The sequence below is a fragment of the Papio anubis genome, chromosome 3 (genome assembly GCF_008728515.1).
Source record: "Papio anubis isolate 15944 chromosome 3, Panubis1.0, whole genome shotgun sequence".
NCBI lineage: Eukaryota > Metazoa > Chordata > Mammalia > Primates > Cercopithecidae > Papio > Papio anubis.
In genome coordinates this window covers 97,615,974-97,634,617 of record NC_044978.1, presented here as the reverse complement: position 1 = coordinate 97,634,617, position 18,644 = coordinate 97,615,974, and the positions used below count along the sequence as shown (strand labels likewise).

The following is an 18,644-nucleotide window of genomic DNA, read 5'->3' as shown; positions in this document are numbered from 1 at the left end:
GAGATACTGCACTCCAACCTAAGCAACAGAGTGAGACCCTGTCTCAAAAAAAAAAAAAAAAAAAAAAAGGTAAAAATAACCATAAAGGATTGAGTGCCGTGAGAAATAGCTAGAAAGCTTTATAGGAAATGGACTGTTTAGAGCAAGAGAAGGAGGAATCAGGGTAGAGTTTAATTGGAAGGGCCTTGAAGGAAAAATTGGGTTTAAGCTTGGGATGAAAAACATTCCAAGCAGAGAAACTTGCACTGGCACAGAGGCAGGAAAATGGAAAACATGTATGAGGAAAAATGAATAGTTTAGTTTGGCTGACACTGAAGTTTGGCAAGAAGAGTAGTTGGAAAGGTCCATTGGGTGGGTGTCTTAAATAAACACTCTTTGTCCATTTCAGTCTTTCCGAGGTTGTACCACCTGATTCCAGATGGCGAAATTACCAGCATCAAGATCAATCGAGTAGATCCCAGTGAAAGCCTCTCCATTAGGCTGGTGGGAGGTAGCGAAACCCCACTGGTCCATATCATTATCCAACACATTTATCGTGATGGGGTGATTGCCAGAGACGGCCGGCTACTTCCAGGAGACATCATTCTAAAGGTAGAGACTATGGCTGTGGGGCTGCAGCAAGGGGCTTCTGAGCAAATAACTGGTAGATGCATAGGTGAATGAGCAAAATGGTAAAAAAAAATGTGGATAGTCACTTTCTATCATTTTATGACTCTGAGATTTGTCATTTAATTGAGATCTTTGTTTCTCTCTGTCTTGCTCTTTCACTCTCTCCACCCTTTCTCTCTGTACGTAAATATTTATCTGTCTATATATCATTTTATCTGTCCCCTCTTCTCCCTTCTAGCTTTTTCCATCTTCCTCTTCGTTCCCTTTCTCCACCTCCTCTTTCTTCTTTTATCTCTTTTTTTTAAAGAGCATTAATATAAAATAAAATGGGGACAATATTTTCTTAAATTGTTTTTAGAGTAGATTAGTAGAACATTTTGTATTTTATTTAATCACAATCACCTACTCTTTGAAAGTCAATTTCCTATAGTCTTATGGCCCTCCCTGAAAATAAAAGTAATCTCTATGTTAGTTTCACCGACCCAGAGACATTCCAGGGGAGACAGGTGTTGGAATAGAATGCTTTGGGTGTTACTGTCCTCAGAGGCTTGGTTAAAGGGAAGGACTTTAAGGAGGAATTTTCAGAACAGAAAGGATAAAGAGCTGTTTATCAGACAGAAGTCCAGTGTTTGCCAAAAGTGACAAGAAACCCCTCCCTGCTCATATATTTTCTATCTGACACTCAGATAACAGTTCTATCCCATCCCTTCTAGGTTGCTGAGGGACCGGCTCCTGTCACATTATGAGCTGTTTCTTTGGCAAACTGATTGGAATAAGAGGAGAAATAACCTAAAGCAGTTTTCACAGAAATGCTGAAATTCCTGCTGGCCTCTGAGGTGGAGCATAAGACAGGGCCCTCGGGGCAGTCCACAGTATAATCAGTGACACTGTGCATGGCTGCCTCCCAGTTCTAGTGGAAACTATGCTGCCTGGGAGGGTTGCATAATAAAACATTTTGATTCCTGTGGCCTTCAACTGGCACTTACAAGCAAAAGGGCTGCCAGGACTATTTAGCAGGCAACCCTGACTCCCCTGACCTTCTCTGGGCCCAGAGGTGACGGGTCCTGCCACCTCAGGTGCTCTCCTCACCTGTGCTTGGACAAGGGTGGTGAGCTTTGCCTTTGCATGAGGGAGCCTCTGGAGCTGCACCAGAGAACAGGTGACTGTATCCTCAAGAAAGGCCTTTGCAAAGCCTGTTCCAAGCCTTCTCTAACAATTGGCTGCAAATACAAGAAATCTTATCAAACTACAGAAATTCAAGAAAGTTATTTCTCCTCCATGGGGCCTCTTTCCTCAAGCACAGAGTGCAGCGCTTGCTGTGAAATTGTTTTCTTCCAACATGGGGGCTACAGCCTCCAGGCTGGGCCTGTGTAGCCAGAGAAATTAAAACCAGAAAGCCCCATGCAGTATCAGCTCTACACATCATTAGTGAGGCACAAATGAGAGGGCCGAGCTTCAGCTTGTTTAAGTAACTTTATAAAGAGATCTAGCCTTTCAATAAAAGAGTCTAGACACTTCCTTTCATATCAGTTTGTTTGAAACTGTGCAAGGATTTCTTCCTTTTGCTGAGAACACGGGCAAAAAAAATCTTGCAGGGGACCACCCTGAGACCTGACACGTTCCCATGCGCACATACACAGTATCATACACACATACGCTCCTTCATGCTCACATACTCACAGACCCTCACTCACACACTAGAACATCTGCATACACACACAGTGGTGAGGACTGGAAGTTCGGGTATAAGTTGACCCAGGGAGAAAAATTCAGTTGGAGATTTTTGGGAAGAAAATGTCAACTCGGCTTGAACAGCTGTTTAATGCAATCATTTGACTGAGGCAAATTGGAAAAATGCTTTTCTTTTGCCTTTTCCTACCTTATCTTCCTTTCCTCTCTTCCTGCCAGCTAAAAAATAATGACAACAGAAATGAAGGCCAGGATTCTGGGAATAAATATGTGGGCTTGGGTAAGAACAAGGTGGAGAAAGACGGTGTCTACTCACAGAGGCCTGGAGAGGTGCTGCAGGCCACGCTTGGAGAGAACAGGGTTAGAAACGCCGTTGGAAGGTGCAGTTTTTGGACACAGGATGAGGTGGGAGAGCATAGCAGTCTTTAAAGACAGGATCCTGGCTATTCTGCAGGCCTGGATCTTTCAGGAAGGGTTGTGGCAGGTGGAGCTGACCACATGATTGTTCCACCTGCCCCCAGGTCAACGGGATGGACATCAGCAACGTCCCTCACAACTATGCCGTGCGTCTCCTGCGGCAGCCCTGCCAGGTGCTGTGGCTGACTGTGCTGCGTGAACAGAAGTTCCGCAGCAGGAACAATGGACAGGCCCTGGATGCCTACGGATCCCGGGATGACAGCTTCCATGTGATTCTCAACAAAAGTAGCCCCGAGGAGCAGCTTGGAATAAAACTGGTGCGCAAGGTGGATGAGCCTGGGGTTTTCATCTTCAATGTCCTGGATGGCGGTGTGGCAGATCGACATGGTCAGCTCGAGGAGAACGACCGCGTGTTAGCCATCAACGGACATGACCTTCGATATGGCAGCCCAGAAAGTGCGGCTCATCTGATTCAGGTGAGTCACAGATCATTCCAGGATCCCAGTCAGAAACCCCGTACATGAGCAAGAATGCAAATCCCCCTGAACCAGGCACCCTGTCACTACCACATGTGTCATGCAGTGCCTCCCTTTCAAGGAGTCAGGATGGAAAGACCAACATTTAGAAAGCTTCTGCCCAGGTAAGAACATTACTCGGCTGAGCATGGTGGCCCACACCTGGAATCCCAGCACTTTGGGAGGCCGAGGCGGGTGGATCACCTGAGGTCAGGAGTTCAAGGCCAGCCTGGCCAACAGGGTGAAACCCCATCTCTACTAAAAATACAAAAAATTAGCCAGGCATGGTGGCAGATTCCTGTAATCCCAGCTATTCAGGGGGCTGAGGCAGGAGAATCGCTTGAAACCAGGAGGCAGAGAGGTTGCAGTAAGCTGAGATCGCACCATTGCACTCCAGCCTGGGCAACAAGAGCGAGACCCATCTCAGGAAAAAAAAAAAAAAAAAGAACATTACACGAGCAAATGATGGGCTTCAAGGCCATGGACATTCCCTAGGTGTTGTGTTGTCAGCCATCCAGTCTGACTGCAGATAAACACATTGGGTTGTATGCTACAATCTCACAGAATTAGGATCACTCAGGGTCAGCAGGGTCGTGTCATCCCTGTACCCAGTATGTCCAGTGTAGACCCAGGGGTCAGTTACATACATTCAGGACACATCTAAGACATCTAGTTGTATTTACTCCTGTAAGAAGCTGTGCCATGTGGGACGTAGTAGCTCAGCCAGGTGTGGAGGCTCACACCTGTAATCCCAACAGTTTGGGAAGCCAAAGCAGGAAGGTGACTTGAGCTCAGGAGTTTGAGACCAGCCTGGACAGCATAGTGAGATCTCGTCTTTACAAAATTCAAGAAATTAGTCAGGCATCATGACATGCACCTGTAGTCCCAGCTACTCGAGAGGCCAAGGCGAGTGGATCACCTGAGGTCAAGAATTCAAGGTCAGCCTGGCCAACATGGTGAAACCCTGTCTCTACTAAAAATACAAAAAATTAGCCAGGCGTGGTGGCAGGGGCCTGTAATCCCAGCTACTTGAGAGACTGAGGCAGGAGAAAAAAAAAAAAAAAAGGCTATGCCATGCATCCTCCAGGGATCCTATGGACAGGGTAAGTCTTAGTCTCCATGGCTAAGTCCACGTGACTTGGAAAGCACATGGAAACCCAAGTATGAACCTGAGAGGAAGCCCTCTAATAAGAGAGGGACACAAATTCTTGATCTCTCAGGCAAGTAGAGTTCATGACTGTTCCAACTAATCCACTTTTCTCACCAGTATAATGTCATCAAGCACCCGCATGTGTTTTGTTGACTTTGTCAGGGTCACTGTTGAAATTTTTTTTCTTTAACTTTTTTATTTTAAGATAATTATCAATTAATATGTGATTGTAAGAAATAATACACAGAGATCCCAAAAACAGTAAAGAGTTACTGTTTTTCCTAGTGTTAACATCTTGCAAAACCATAGTATGGCGTCACAAGCATGCTATTGACATTAACAGTCATAACAGAATATTTCCGTCACCACAAAGATCCCTATAAAAGTTGCCTTCTATTGCCACATCCATTTCCCTCCCACCCCATGTCCTCCTTAACCCTTGGAAATCACTAATCTGTTTTCTATTTCTATAATTTTGAATTTCAAGAATGTTATATAAATGAAATCATATATAGACTTGGGGGACCGGCTTTTTTCACCCAGTATAATGCTCTGATAGTTCTGTGTCTCAGCGACGTTTCGTAAGCTGTGAGCTTTATTCTTAGAAGAACAGACTTTGTTCTGGGCTCTTATGTTCTAACCCATTCATTCACTTCATCCAGTAAATATCTGTTAAGTTTCTGCTGCTTACGTGCCCGTGGGTTAGATGCAGAAATTGGAGGACCACTTAGATTATTCTTCCAAAGGATCCACCACTGTAGCAGGAAAGCTGGACTTTATCTAAATGACTGCCCATGCAGTCTAACACTACTGCAATGGAAAAATTAAGTATGATGCTGCTGCAGGCACAGGGGAGGTTTTTGCTTGGCCAGGTCTATGAATTCCTCAGAGGAGGAAGATCTTGAACTTGGGGCTTGAGGAATGAGCTGAAGTTCTCCAGTGTATAAGTCAGCAAGGGTCATTCTAAGGAGACACAGGACAAAAGAACATTTCCTTAATAGCCCATGTGTTAGTCCGTTCTCATGCTGCTGATAAAGACATACCCAAGGCTGGGTAATTTAAAAAGAAGAAGAGGTTTAATGGAACCACAGTTCCACATGGCTCAGGAGGCCTCACAATCATGGCAGAAGGTGAAAGGCGAATCTTACATGGCAGCAGGCAAGAGAGAATGAGGGTCAAGCAAAAAGGGAAACCTTTATAAAACCATTGGATCTCGTGAGACTTACTACCACAAGAACGGTATGGGGGAAACCATCCCCGTGATTCAATTATCTCCCACCGGGTCCCTCCCACAACACATGGGAATGATGGGAGCTACAACTCAAAATGAGACTTGGGTGGGGACACAGCCAAACCATATCAGCCTATTAGGGAAATGATAAATAGCACCTAGAGCCTGGGGTGTGTATTTTAAAAAGCAGCCATAGACGAGGCAAGAGACAGATCTTGTGAAATATTACGAGCCATGCTAAGGACCTCGGACTTTATCTGCAAAGCCATAGGGGCATTGTTGGAAGAGTTTAGGAAAGGAAATGGCATGATCTTCTAGAATGATCTCTCTAAAGTCAATGGAGAGCTGAAAGGGGAAGGGCAAGATCCAGAGGCCTTATCTTAAAAAGTGTTCTCAATTATCCAGCAAGTCTATGTCAACTTCCATTTAGTGACTGAAGTCTTCATACTTTGAGAAGAGGCAGTAAGTCAGCAGCAGTAACTGACGGAGCCCTGCACCAAGTTCCACAAAGGGTGATCATCAAAAGACTGCTTGCTCTCAAGGACTTGGTTATTTAAACACAAATAAATTTGCCTGCACCTGAGATCTCGTTATGTGATTCTTCCAGGTGCTGGCAACTCTCTTCACTGTCCTGTACAGTAGCTTATCCCTCTTCTTGGAAGAGGACCAAGTGTTAGATGGTATTACTGTCATTGTAGACCTGGGCAACCTGAGGCAGAGGGTACAAGGGGACTTAGCCTTCTCCCTCTGCCCACCAGGGCAGAAAACACACATGGTAAGTACCTTAGCTGCTGAGCTGTGCTGCTTGGTGGTGTCCCAGTTCCAAGGTGGCTCTCGGCCCCCATGGATGCTCATCTGCCCTAGAGGGCCCGAGCTCGTGCCCAGTAGATCAGATGGGGAACAAAACCAGAGTTAGAAGAGGCATTTTCTGGCTGGGTGCGGTGACTCACGCCTTTAATTCCAGCACTTTGGGAGGCCAAGGCGGGCAGATCGCGAGGTCAGTAGTTCGAGATCAGCCTGGCCAACATGGTAAAACCCCATGTCTACTAAAAATACAAAATTAGCCAGGTGTGGTGGCAGGCACCTGTAATTCCAGCTACTTGGGAGGCTGAGGTAGGAGAATTGCTTGAACCCAGGAGGCAGAGGTTTCAGTGAGCCAAGATCGCACCACTGCACTCCAGCCTGGGGACAGAGCAAGACTCCGTCTCCAAAAACAAACAAACAAACAAACAAAAAAGGGACATTTTCTTTCTGAGGTGTACACCATCTAGTCCCAAATTCATGTGCCCACCTCACCTTCTCCTCTGACCACACTTACACGTCCAGATGTCTGCTTCATATCTTCCTGTGGATATGGCAAAGGCATCTCAAATTTAATGTCCAAAATTGAACCCTTGGCTCCTCCCATTCCACCGCTTGCCCAACATGCTCTGCCCTAGGCCATTCCCAGTCTATAAAAATGGCACCTCTGCTTACCCAGTGACTTGAGCCAAAAAGAACTTTGACTCTCCTCAACGTCTCCCTCCCCCACCCCATTTTGACCTGGTCTGAGTGACAGCCAGAGCCTCTGCTGGCCTCCTGCCTTCCACACTTAATCATCTCTCTCCTACTCTACGCACAGCAGAGAGAATGAGCTGTTTACCAGACCACTCCAGTCAGGATGCCGCTGTCTCCCTCTCAGCCCTCTGTGGCTTCCTGAGACACTTAGGTTAAAGTTGCAGATCCTTACCATGGCCTGCAGTGCCATATGTCTCCTAGCCTTCTGTTCTCTCTCGAACCTCATTTCTTACAGAAGAGATGTCTAGTATTCTCCCCATGTTTAACCATGTGCCACGTTGCCTTCTTGCTGCTCTTCAAGCATTTCTGCCTCAGGCCTGGCATTCTTGCTGTTCCTCTACCTGGAAGAATCTTCTAAATATCCATTTGCCACATTCCCACAGTTCATTCAGGTCTCCCCTCAACTGTCAGAGAGCTCTTCACTGTCAGTTCTACTTAGAATTGTGTCAATTTCTGCTCATAGACACTTTATCCTACAATACGCTTCAACTCCTACCAACTAATATTACCTGCCAGACAGTACAGTAAAGTATTGTATCTGCAGCCAAGCGCAGTGGTTCGTGCCTATAATCTGAGCACTTTGGGAGGCCGAGGCGGGTGGGTCACCTGAGGTCAGTAGTTCGAGACCAGTCTGGCCAACAGGGTGAAATCCCATCTCTACTAAAAATACAAAATTAGCCAGGGGTGGTGGCGCACCCCTGTAATCCCAGCTACTTGGGAGGCTGAGGCAGAAGAATCACTTGAACTTGGGAGGCGAAGGTTGCAGTGAGCCAAGATGGTGCCATTGTACTCCAGCCTGGGCAAAAAGAGTGAAACTCTGTCTCAAAAGAAAAAAAAATAATTATTGTATCCTCAGCACTTAAAGCAATGGCTGGCAATAGCAGGCATTCAATAAGTGTTTGCCAAATGAGTAAGTGGAGTCCAATTATCAACATCTATGTGTATATAAAATATATTTTATACATTAACTTTATCTCCTAGGGATTGGTTATCAAACCATTTACCAAAGAAGCACCAAATCTGCTTTCACATGCTGTTTGTCCCCAAGATATCGTATCTACTTTTGTCCCCTTGAATTTGTTCAGTAATTATTGGCTGAGCAACTTCTTTGTGCCAAGAGGTGTGTGGTACCATTGTGAACTAGGCTGGTACAGTTCCTGGCTTCATAGAGCTTGGAATGTATTCCTACCTTTGATCTCAAAACAACCAAGTCAGCATCAGGCAGGTGGCATTAGCTAGTCAATGAACGCGAAGAGAAAATATACTATGTTTATGAAAACCTTCACACATGGAAAAGGGAGAGTCCATTGTATTTCTTTATGAAGAAACTGTGTTCTTAGCATGATTTTTTTTTTTTTTTCTCACTTTGAAAACTAGCCTTTTAGGTGACCACCAGTATTTTATCATGTTACACTTGTTAACTCCCTCTGCAGGTCAATTGGTGCAACTCACATTCTGGAGATAATGTTTGCCAACTATACTTCGCAATAAACAAAAGAAAAACTCTTACTCATCATGTCATTTGGAAAAATCTTGACTACATATGGCATTTTGCTTTTGTAGATTAATAACAGAAGAGCAAAAACCGTTTCTTCCCTGAGAAAGTTAATTTATAAAATAAAATCTTGCCTAACACTGGGACTTCCTAAAAGATTCTTTTGCTTACTAAACAAAGCCAACATGCTTTATAAGCAGGAAAAACCTTTTTAAAAAAATGGGATCAAAGCTAGTTGAAAAAGAAATGGAAAACACGGAATGCTGGAAAAACCTAGCTAAGCAATCACATGCCATTTCTGAAGAGTGGATTTTATTTATGTGATATTTGTAACACACACCAGGCTGAGGGAATTAAACTAAATATCCTTCAAAGGTTGAGACTCAAATTTCTAACCAATCCTTGACTATGTTGCCTTTGTATGTCTACTCCATGAATCACATTTGCCTTACAAAGAAATTCCCAGACAACATGTTTTTTGGTCATGTTCTCTCCCACGGTACCCCACATTCAGCTTTTTTTCTGCATTATTTCAGGGAAGAGTTATTACAGAGAAGCCACAACCATTTTATGTTTGACCAATTTTTACATATGTTGAGCTCTAACCTCAGCTTACTCAGCAGCAGCCTGGGTTTGCCAGGTCCTTTTAAGAAGAAAGTCCTTATGGATATAGAAGCCTCAAATATGGTGCTGATGACTTAGGTAGCAACTGAGTACAATTTTATTTTTCTCCATCGTCAATTTCTCAAGTGTTTTGGGCATAATGACTGGAATAACTGTATGAAAGAGGCAACTGTTTGGAACTGTCATATGTCATAGCTAAGATAAGAGAATAAAGAAATAATGGACCAAAGATTCAAATTTGAATGTCCCTCTTAAGCCTTTTTTTCCCAGGCAATTCCAGACTTGATGAAGAAACTGAAAATACTCAAAGCCATTTGCAGAGCTGATGATAATATGGGCTTTCATCAATACTGACATATGTGTAATTGTTTTTTCCTTATATGAATCAATATTTAAATTAGAATTCATTTCATCAAAGAATATTTGACAACAGGCTCTTCAAACTTTTTTTTTTTTTTTTTTTTTTTTAAATGAGATAGACCTTCAGACAGAGCCACAAAACCCATAATGGACTACTTGCATTACCTACACACATTTTAAATACATGATTCCAGCTCATGAATTCTGCTGTATACCTGCAAAAAAGGGTAGAACTTTTGTGGCATTGTAAACATTCAAGTCCCCTGGAGCCAGTGAGAATCACCAGTGAAATGAAACCTGATAGATCTGTATTTTTTTTTAACAGATCAGTACACTTAATCTGGAATTAAATCCCTACTTAAATAAATTGTCTTACCATGGTTTTGTGGTAAATTTAATGCACATAGACGTGATTAGAGATTATTTTTTAATCTCCTTGAGCTGAATTCTCAAAGTCCAAATGATTTTTGTATAGGGCTCCAAATTTTATGCATTCTTGATACAGGGTGTGACTTGGTAAACTGTATAGCTTTTCAACTTAGAATTTCATGAGTGAACATTATGTGCAGCTATACACTACAAATATTAGGGGATCCTGAAACTTCACTACCCTTCCTCTAACCCACATATCCCCCCAAATACATATTTTTTATAGAACATAATCATGAGAATAACTTTTAGATATCGTAAAAGAAATGGTGTATGAGGCAAGGATGCTGAGTCATTTTACTGACTCAGCCACCAGCAGATTGAGGGACTCAAGAACTAAATCTCTGTGTCTTGCCCTTGTCACTGTCATCTGTATGACCCCATATAAGTCACCATCTGTATTATCATTAATGTCTTTACATCTAAAGATATATGCTTCTGGGAACATAAGGATGAACATGGAGCTATAGTCTACTGGGAAAAATAAACCATATTGCTGCCCTAATTCTCCTTTTCCACCCCGATCAAATCTTAAGATCCTATTTACTATGTTTCTTCAAAGCCTCCTTAATTTCCTCTCTCCTTGACCAGACTGATTGCTTTTAGCTCATTGAAGGAGCTACCACCTCTTCAGCATGAGATACTCATAAACTTTTTAATAATATATCAGGTGCTTTGCTGGGGGTCCAAAGTTTCAATGGCAAACAAATCAACGCAGACCAGATTTGCTCTGCCAAACTCATTTTATAGGGAATATCAACTTATAGTACACCATTAATTCATTTTAGAGTTATATTTCTGGAGCCTCCAACTTGTTGCTCAATGGGAGGATTTTTTTCCCCTGGAAGTTCTTTTGTTTAGTGGAAAGAAGGAAAGGGGAAGGATTCTGTTTCCATACCTTGTTGGGAAATACACTGACATATCAACAGGAATGACTGATGCCTTTGATTTTTTCTAGCATATCATTTGGTTCTGATGCTTCCAGTTGTCTGTATTGTCATGTAAGGTCTATATGGCATCATGTGGTCTCAGGGGTAGGCTGCTCTGCTATAATTTGCCCTATAGTGCAGTCCTGAATATCTCCTTGTCACCTTTCAATTAATCCATAGGTAAAGACAGGAATCTATTGAATTTTTGGATTCATAGAACATAGAGACAATCCCCTATGCTTGTACAAATGACAAAATTGAAACACCATTAATGAGATCCTCCATGCAACTGGTTCATCAACAAAAAGACCCTACTCTGTACTGGACAGACCAGAACTCATCTTCTGGGTTCTATTCTGCATGTGCACACACATAACTTTATTACAGAGAGTCCAGAACTTACTACATTTTTGAGATGACTTGAAAAGATATTCAATGTGGAAAAAACTAGGAATAGTTGACCTGGAAAGGGAAAGAGCTAAGAGAGGGCAATGAGAGTGATCTTCAAATAGGATTGTCACAGGGAAAATGATGCGGGGTTGCCCTACTGAACATAACTAGACCAATAGGAAGCAATAGGATGGCAAATTTAAGTTCAACCTAAGGACAAACATTCTAACTAGCACTATCTAAAAATGGCCAGTGCTGCCTTGGGATACGGTGAGCTCCCTGTCATTGGGGGTACCGAAGCATGAGCTGGGTGACTACATGACAAGGAATTTTTAGGGAAATTGAATTATAGGCTATAGAGAAAATGTTGGATGAGATGATGTCTGACATTTCTTGTGTGTCTTTGACTTTCTAATTTTATGGAATCAGTGCCTTGACAATTTCCCAGGGCTTTGTGAGCACAAGATGGATTCGCTGAGAATGATACTTGAACAGCTGCTGGAAGAGATTCTAAAATGGGGCAACACAGACAGTGTAGAAAGAGCTATCCCCACAAGTATATGTTGAAAAATCATTTAAAGCCAAAGTGTCTCATTCTGAGACACTTGGAAAAGAAACCAATGAGGAATGAAGGATAAATTTTCTTAAAGAAGTGATTATTAAAATATCAGGTAAAATATGTAAAACATATTGATGATGAAACCCTAGAGGACGAACTCTTTTTTTTTTTTTATTATACTTTAAGTTCTAGGGTACATGTGCATAACGTGCAGGTTTGTTACATATGTATACTTGTGCCATGTTGGTGTGCTGCACCCATCAACTCGTCAGCACCCATCAACTCGTCATTTACATCAGGTATAACTCCCAGTGCCATCCCTCCCCCCTCCCCACTCCCCCATGATAGGCCCCGTGTGATGTTCCCTTCCCGAGTCCGCGATTCATTGTTCAGTTCCCACCTGGCGTGAGAACATGCCGTGGTTTGGTTTTCTGTTCTTGTGATAGTTTGCTAAGAATGATGGTTTCCAGCTGCATCCATGTCCCTACAAAGGACAATAAACTCATCCTTTTTATGGCTGCATAGTATTCCATGGTATATAAAGCACATTTTCTTAATCCAGTTCACTGATGGACATTTGGGTTGATTCCAAGTCTCTGCTATTAGGAATAGTGCCGCAGAATAAAACATAATGCGGTGCATGTGTCTTTATAGCAGCATGATTTATAACTTTGGGTATATACCGCAATGGGATGGTTGGGTCATATGGTACTTCTAGTTCTAGATCCTGAGGAATCGCCATACTGTTTTCCATAATGGTTGAACTAGTTTTCACAATCCCACCAACAGTGTAAAAGTGTTCCTATTTCTCCACATCCTCTCCAGCACCTGCTGCTTCCTGACTTTAATGATCGCTGTTCTAACTGGTGTGAGATGATATCTCATTGTGGTTTTGATTTGCATTTCTCTGATGGCCAGCTTATGACGAGCATTTTTTTCATTTGTCTGTTATTAAGTATGAATGTCCTCTTTGGAGAAATGTCTGTTCATATCCTTTGCCCACTTTTTGATGTAGTTGTTTGTTTTTTTCTTGTAAATTTGTTTGAGTTCTTTTGTAGGTTCTGGATATTAGCCCTTTGTCAGATGAGTAGATTGCAAAAAATTTTCTCCCATTCTGTAGGTTGCCTGTTCACCTTGATGGTAGTTTCTTTTGCTGTGCAGAAGCTCTTAGTTTAATTAGACCTCATTTGTCAATTTGGCTTTTGCTGCCATTGCTTTTTGTGTTTTAGACATGAAGTCTTTGCCCATGCCTATGTCCTGAATGGTATTACTCAGGGTTTTCTTCTAGGTTTTAAGTGGTATTAGGGTCTAACATTTAGCCCCTAATCCCATCTTGAATTAATTTTCAGATATGAGTAAGGAAAGGATCCAGTTTCAGCTTTCTACTATGGCTAGCCAATTTTCCCAGCACCATTTATTCAATAGGGAATCCTTTTCCCATTTCTTGTTTTCCCAGGTTTGTCAGCATCAGAGGCTGTAGATGTGTGGCATACTTGAGGACCTCGCCCTGTTCCATTGGTCTATATCTCTGTTTTGGTACCAGTACCATGTCATTGGTTACTGTGGCCTTGTAGTATATAGTTTGAAGTCAGGTATTTGATGCCTCCAGCTTTGTTCTTTTTGACTTAGGATTGTCTTGGCAATGTGGGGTCTTTTTTGGTTCCATATGAACTTTAAAGCAGTTTTTCCCAATTCTGTGGAAGAAACTCATTGGTAGCTTGATGGGGATGGCATTGAATCTATAACCTTTGGGCAGTATGGCCATTTTCAATGATATTGATTCTTCCTATCCATGAGCATGGTATGTTCTTCCATTTGTTTGTGTCCTCTTTTGGATTTCACTATTGAGCAGTGGTTTGTAGCGTTCTCCTTGAAGAGGTCCTTACATCCCTTGTAAGTTGGATCTCTAGATATTTTATTCTCTTTGAAAACAATTGTGAATGGAAGTTCATTCCTGATTTGGCTCTGTTTGTCTGTTACTGGTGTATAAGAATGCTTGTGATTTTGCACATTAATTTTGTATCCTGAGACTTTACAGCTGCTTATCAGCTAAGGAGATTTTTGGGCTGAGACAATGTTTTCTAAATATACAATCATGTCATCTGCAAACAGGACAATTTGATTTCTTCTTTCCTAACTGAATACCCTTGATTTCTTTTCTCTCTGCCTGGATTGCCCTAGCCAGTAAACTTCCAACACTATGTTGAATAGGAGTGGTGAGAGAGGGTCCTCTGTCTTGTGCCAGTTTTCAAAGGGAATTTTTCCAGTTTTTGCCCATTCAGTATGATATTGGCTGTGGGTTTGTCATAAATAGCCTATTATTTTGAGGTAAATGCCCATCACGTCTAATTGAGCTTTTACATGAAGGGCTGCTGAATTTTGTCAAAAGCCTTTTCTGCATCTATTGAGATAATCATGTGGTTCTTGGTCTTTGGTTCTGCTAATATGCTGGATTACGCTTTATTGATTTGCGAATATTGAACCAGCCTTGCATCCCAGGGATGAAGCCCAATGGATCATAGTGGATAAGCTTTTGATGTGCTGAATTTGGTTTGCTAGTATTTTATTGAGGATTTTGCATCGAAGTTCATCAGGGATATTGGTCTGTACCCTTTTTTGTTGTGGGTTCTACAGGTTTTGTATCAGGATGATGTTGGCCTCATAAAATGAGTTAGGAGGATTCACCTTTTCATTGATTGGAAAATAGTTTGTAGCTGAATGGTACCCAGCTCCTCCTAGTACTCTCTGGTAGAATTCAGCTGTGAATCCATCTGATCCTGGACTTTTTTTTGCTGGTAAAGTAATTATTGCCTCAATTTCAGAGCCTGCTATTGGTCTATTCAGGATCTCAACTTCTTCCTGGTTTAGTCTTGAAGTGTAAGTGTCCAGGAACATCCACTTCTTCAGATTTTCTAGTTTATTTATGAGGTGTTTATAGTATTCTCTGATGGTAGTTTGTATTTCTGTAGGGTCTGTGGTGATATCCCCTTTATCATTTTTTATTGCATCTATTTGACTTTTCTCTTTCTTCTTTTATTAGTCTTAGCGTCTGTCAATTTTGTTGATCTTTTTCAAAAAACCAACTCCTGAATCTATTTACTCTTTTGATGGTTTTTGTGTCTCTATCTCCTTCAGTTCTGCTCTGATCTTAGTTATTTCTTGCCTCTGCTAGCTTTTGAACGCTTGTTTTGTTTCTCTAGTTCTTTTAATTGTGATGTTAGAGTGTCAATGTTAAATCTTTCCAGCTTCTCAGGGACATTTAGTGCTATGTTCCCTCTACACACTACTGCTTTAAATGTATGTCCAGAGATTCTGGTATGTTGTAGATTTGTTCACTGGTTTCAAAGACATCTTATTTCTGCCTTCATTTCGTTATGTACCCAGTAGTCATTCAGGAGCAGGGTGTTCAGTTTCCACAAGGAGTGGTTTTGATTGAGTTTCTTAGTCCTGAGTTCTAGTTTGATTGCACTGTGGTCTGAGACAGTCTGTTATAATTTCTGTTCTTGTACATTTGCTGAGGAGTGCTTTATCTCGATTATGTGGTCAATTTTGGAGTAAGTAACATGTGGTGCTGAGAAGAATGTATATTCTATTGATTTGGGGTGGAGAGTTCTATAGATGTTCATTAGGTCTGCTTGCTGCAGAGATGAGTTCAATTCCTGATATCCTTGTTAACTTTCTGTCTCGCTGATCTGTCTAATGTTGACAGTGGAGGTTGAAGTCTCCCATTATTATTGTATGGGAGTCTATGTCTCGGTAAGTCCTCTTTAAGGACTTGCTTTCTACAGGAATCTTAAAGTGCTCCTATTAGTGCATATATATTTAGGATATAGCTCTTCCTGTTGAATTGATCCCTTTACCATTATGTAATGGCCTTCTTTGTCTCTTTTGATCTTTGATGGTTTAAAGTCTGTTTTATCAGAGACTAGTATTAAGTACCCCTGCTTTTTTTGTTCTCCATTTGCTTGGTAGATCTTCCTCCATCCCTTTATTTTGAGCCTATGTATGTCTCTGCATGTGAGATGGGTCTCTCTGAATACAGCAGACTGATGGGTCTTGACTCTTATCCAGTTTGCCAGTCTGTGTCTTTTTAATTGGACCATTTAGTCCATTTACATTTAAGGTTAATATTGTTATGTGTGAACTTGATCCTGCCATTAAGGATATTAACTGGCTATTTTGCTTGTTAGTTGATGCAGTTTCTTCCTAGCCTCGATGGTCTTTACATTTTGGCATGTTTTTGCAATGGCTGGTACCGGTTGTTCCTTTCCATGTTGAGGCTTCCTTCCAGGGTTCTTGTGGGCAGGCCTAGTGGTGACAGTACCCTAAGCATTTGCTTATCTAAAGGATTTTATTTCTCCTTCACTGCAAACTTAGTTTGGCTGGATATGAAATTCTGGGTTTAAAATTCTTTAAGAATGTTGAATATCGCCCCCACTCTCTTCTGACTTGTAGAGCTTCAATGGCGAGATCTGCTGTCAGTCTGATGGGCTTCCTTTGTGGGTAACCTGACCTTCTCTCTGGCTGCCCTTAAGATTTTTCCTTCATTTCAACTTCTTTGCAATCTGGCAATTATGTGTCTTGGAGTTGCTCTTCTCGAGTATCTTTGTATGCTTCTATTTCTGATTTGTTCAACGCCCTACTAGGTTGGGGTGCTCTCCTGATGATATCCCAGCAGTGTTTTCCAACTTGGTTCCATTTTCCCCCTCACTTTCTAGGCTCCTTAATCAGATGTAGATTTGTCTTTTACATAATCCCATACTTCTTGCAGGCTTTTCTTTATTTTTCTTTTTTCTTTTGGTTTCTCTTCTCGCTTCATTTCCTCATTCATTTGATCCTCAATCGCTGATACTCTTTCTTCCAGTTGATCGAAGCTCACATTGAAGCTTGCATTTGTCACGCATTTCGCTGTGGTCATGGTTTTCATCTCTGTCATTTCTGTTTATGACCTTCTGCATTAATTACTCTAGCTATCAATTCTTCCACTCTTTTTTCAAGATTTTTAGTTTCTTTGTGCTGGGTACGTAATTTTTCCTTTAATTTGAGAAGTCTGATAGATCTGAAGCCTTCTTCTCTATCTTGTCAAAGCCATTCGTCCAGCTTTGGTCCTGTTGGCGATGATTGGGCGCCCTTTACCGAGACGCGGTCTTATTTTTGAATTTCCAGCTTTCTTGCCCTGCTTTTTCCCCATCTTTGTGGGAGCCTGATTCTGTTCTGGTCTTTGATGATGGTGACATAATTGATGGGATTTTGGGTGTAGGTGTCCTTCCTCTTGATAGTTTTCCTTCTAACAGTCAGGACCATCAGCTATAGGTCTGTTGGAGATTGCTTGAGGTCCATTCCAGATCCTGTTTGCCTGGGTATCAGCAGCAGAGGCTGCAGAAGATAGAATATTGCTGAACAGCAAGTGTACCTGTCTGATTCTTTGCTTTGGAAGCTTCCTCTCAGGGGTGTACCTCCACCCTGTAAGGTGTGGGTGTCAGACTGCCCCTAGTGGGGATGTCTCCCAGTTAGGCTACTCAGGGTCAGGACCCACTTGAGCAGGCAGTCTGTCCTTCAGATCTCAACCTCCTCCTGCTGGGAGATCCACCGCTCTCTCAAAGCCGTTAGACAGAGTCGCTATGCCTGCAGAGGTTTCTGCTGCTTTTGTTGCTGTTGTTGCTGTTGTTTAGCTGTGCCCCTTGTCCCCAGAGGTGAGTCTACAGAGACAGGCAGGCCTGAGCTGCTGTGAGCTCCACCCAGTTCGAAGCCTCCCAGAGGCTTTGTTTACCCACTAAGCCTCACAGCACATGGCGCCTCCCCAGCCTCAGCGTTGCCTTGAGGTTAGATCACAGACTGCTGTGTTAGCAATGAGGGAGGCTCCGCGGGCGTGGGACCTCCCGCCAGGTTTGGGAAATAACTCCTGGTCTGCCCGCTACTTAAAGCGCAGTGCATTGGAGTGAGAGTTACCCGATTTTCCAGGTGCTGTGTGTCTCTGTAGTTCCCCGCTGTGGTGCGCGATTCCCTTCCCCTTGTGCTTCCCAGGTGAGGCGATGCCTTGCCCTGCTTCAGCTCTCACTGGTCGGGCAGCAGCAGCTGACCAGCACCGATTGTCCCGCACTCCCTAGTGAGATGACCCCAGTACCTCAGTTGAAAATGCAGAAATCACCGGTCTTCTGTGTCATTCGCGCTGGGAGTTGGAGACTGGAGCTGTTCCTATTCGGCCATCTTGCTCCCCCGCCCTCTCTCGAGGACGAGCTCTTTAAGTAGCTTATATAGTTATCAGTCGCATTACAGCTCTCACTTGTCTTTGTAACAAGGGGCCCACACAATCAAGCATGAGTCTCCTGTGGACCAAGGCTATTCTATAAAGGGAGCTATGTACATGGTCTGCCTACTCTGAACAACACAGTCCTGATGCCCAGCAGTGTTTAGAGTCTCCTTTCAAGTGTGTGTATAGAATAATACCCTGGGGCATTGTGGGGAGAGGGTGGCAACTCTTAACTTTCTTAACTTGAAACTTTATAAAACTCATACGAGAAGCCCAATAACAAATGAACCCAGTGCATTTTATATAGTTTATTATACATTTTACTTAAGCATATACCTATATGTCAAAAAGGCAGCAAATGTTGTCATGCATTTGGCTTAACTCCAATCCTTCTCTGCCAATGAGCAGGTGAAGCCTTTGGCTGGATGAGAACAGGTACT

The 18,644-nt window shown here is 42.5% G+C and overlaps 1 protein-coding gene across 5 annotated transcripts in view; it reads left to right on the top strand.

Annotated features, from left to right (window-relative positions):
- The window catches only part of LNX1 (ligand of numb-protein X 1), a 205,951-nt gene that overhangs the window by 156,716 nt on the left and 30,591 nt on the right, over positions 1–18,644 (top strand). For all 5 annotated transcript variants that reach the window (XM_021939136.2, XM_017958818.3, XM_021939137.1 and 2 more), the window contains 2 exons: positions 389–591; positions 2,820–3,191. In XM_021939136.2, the coding sequence (XP_021794828.1) occupies positions 389–591; positions 2,820–3,191 (575 nt within the window). The remainder of the gene's footprint in view (positions 1–388; positions 592–2,819; positions 3,192–18,644) is intronic.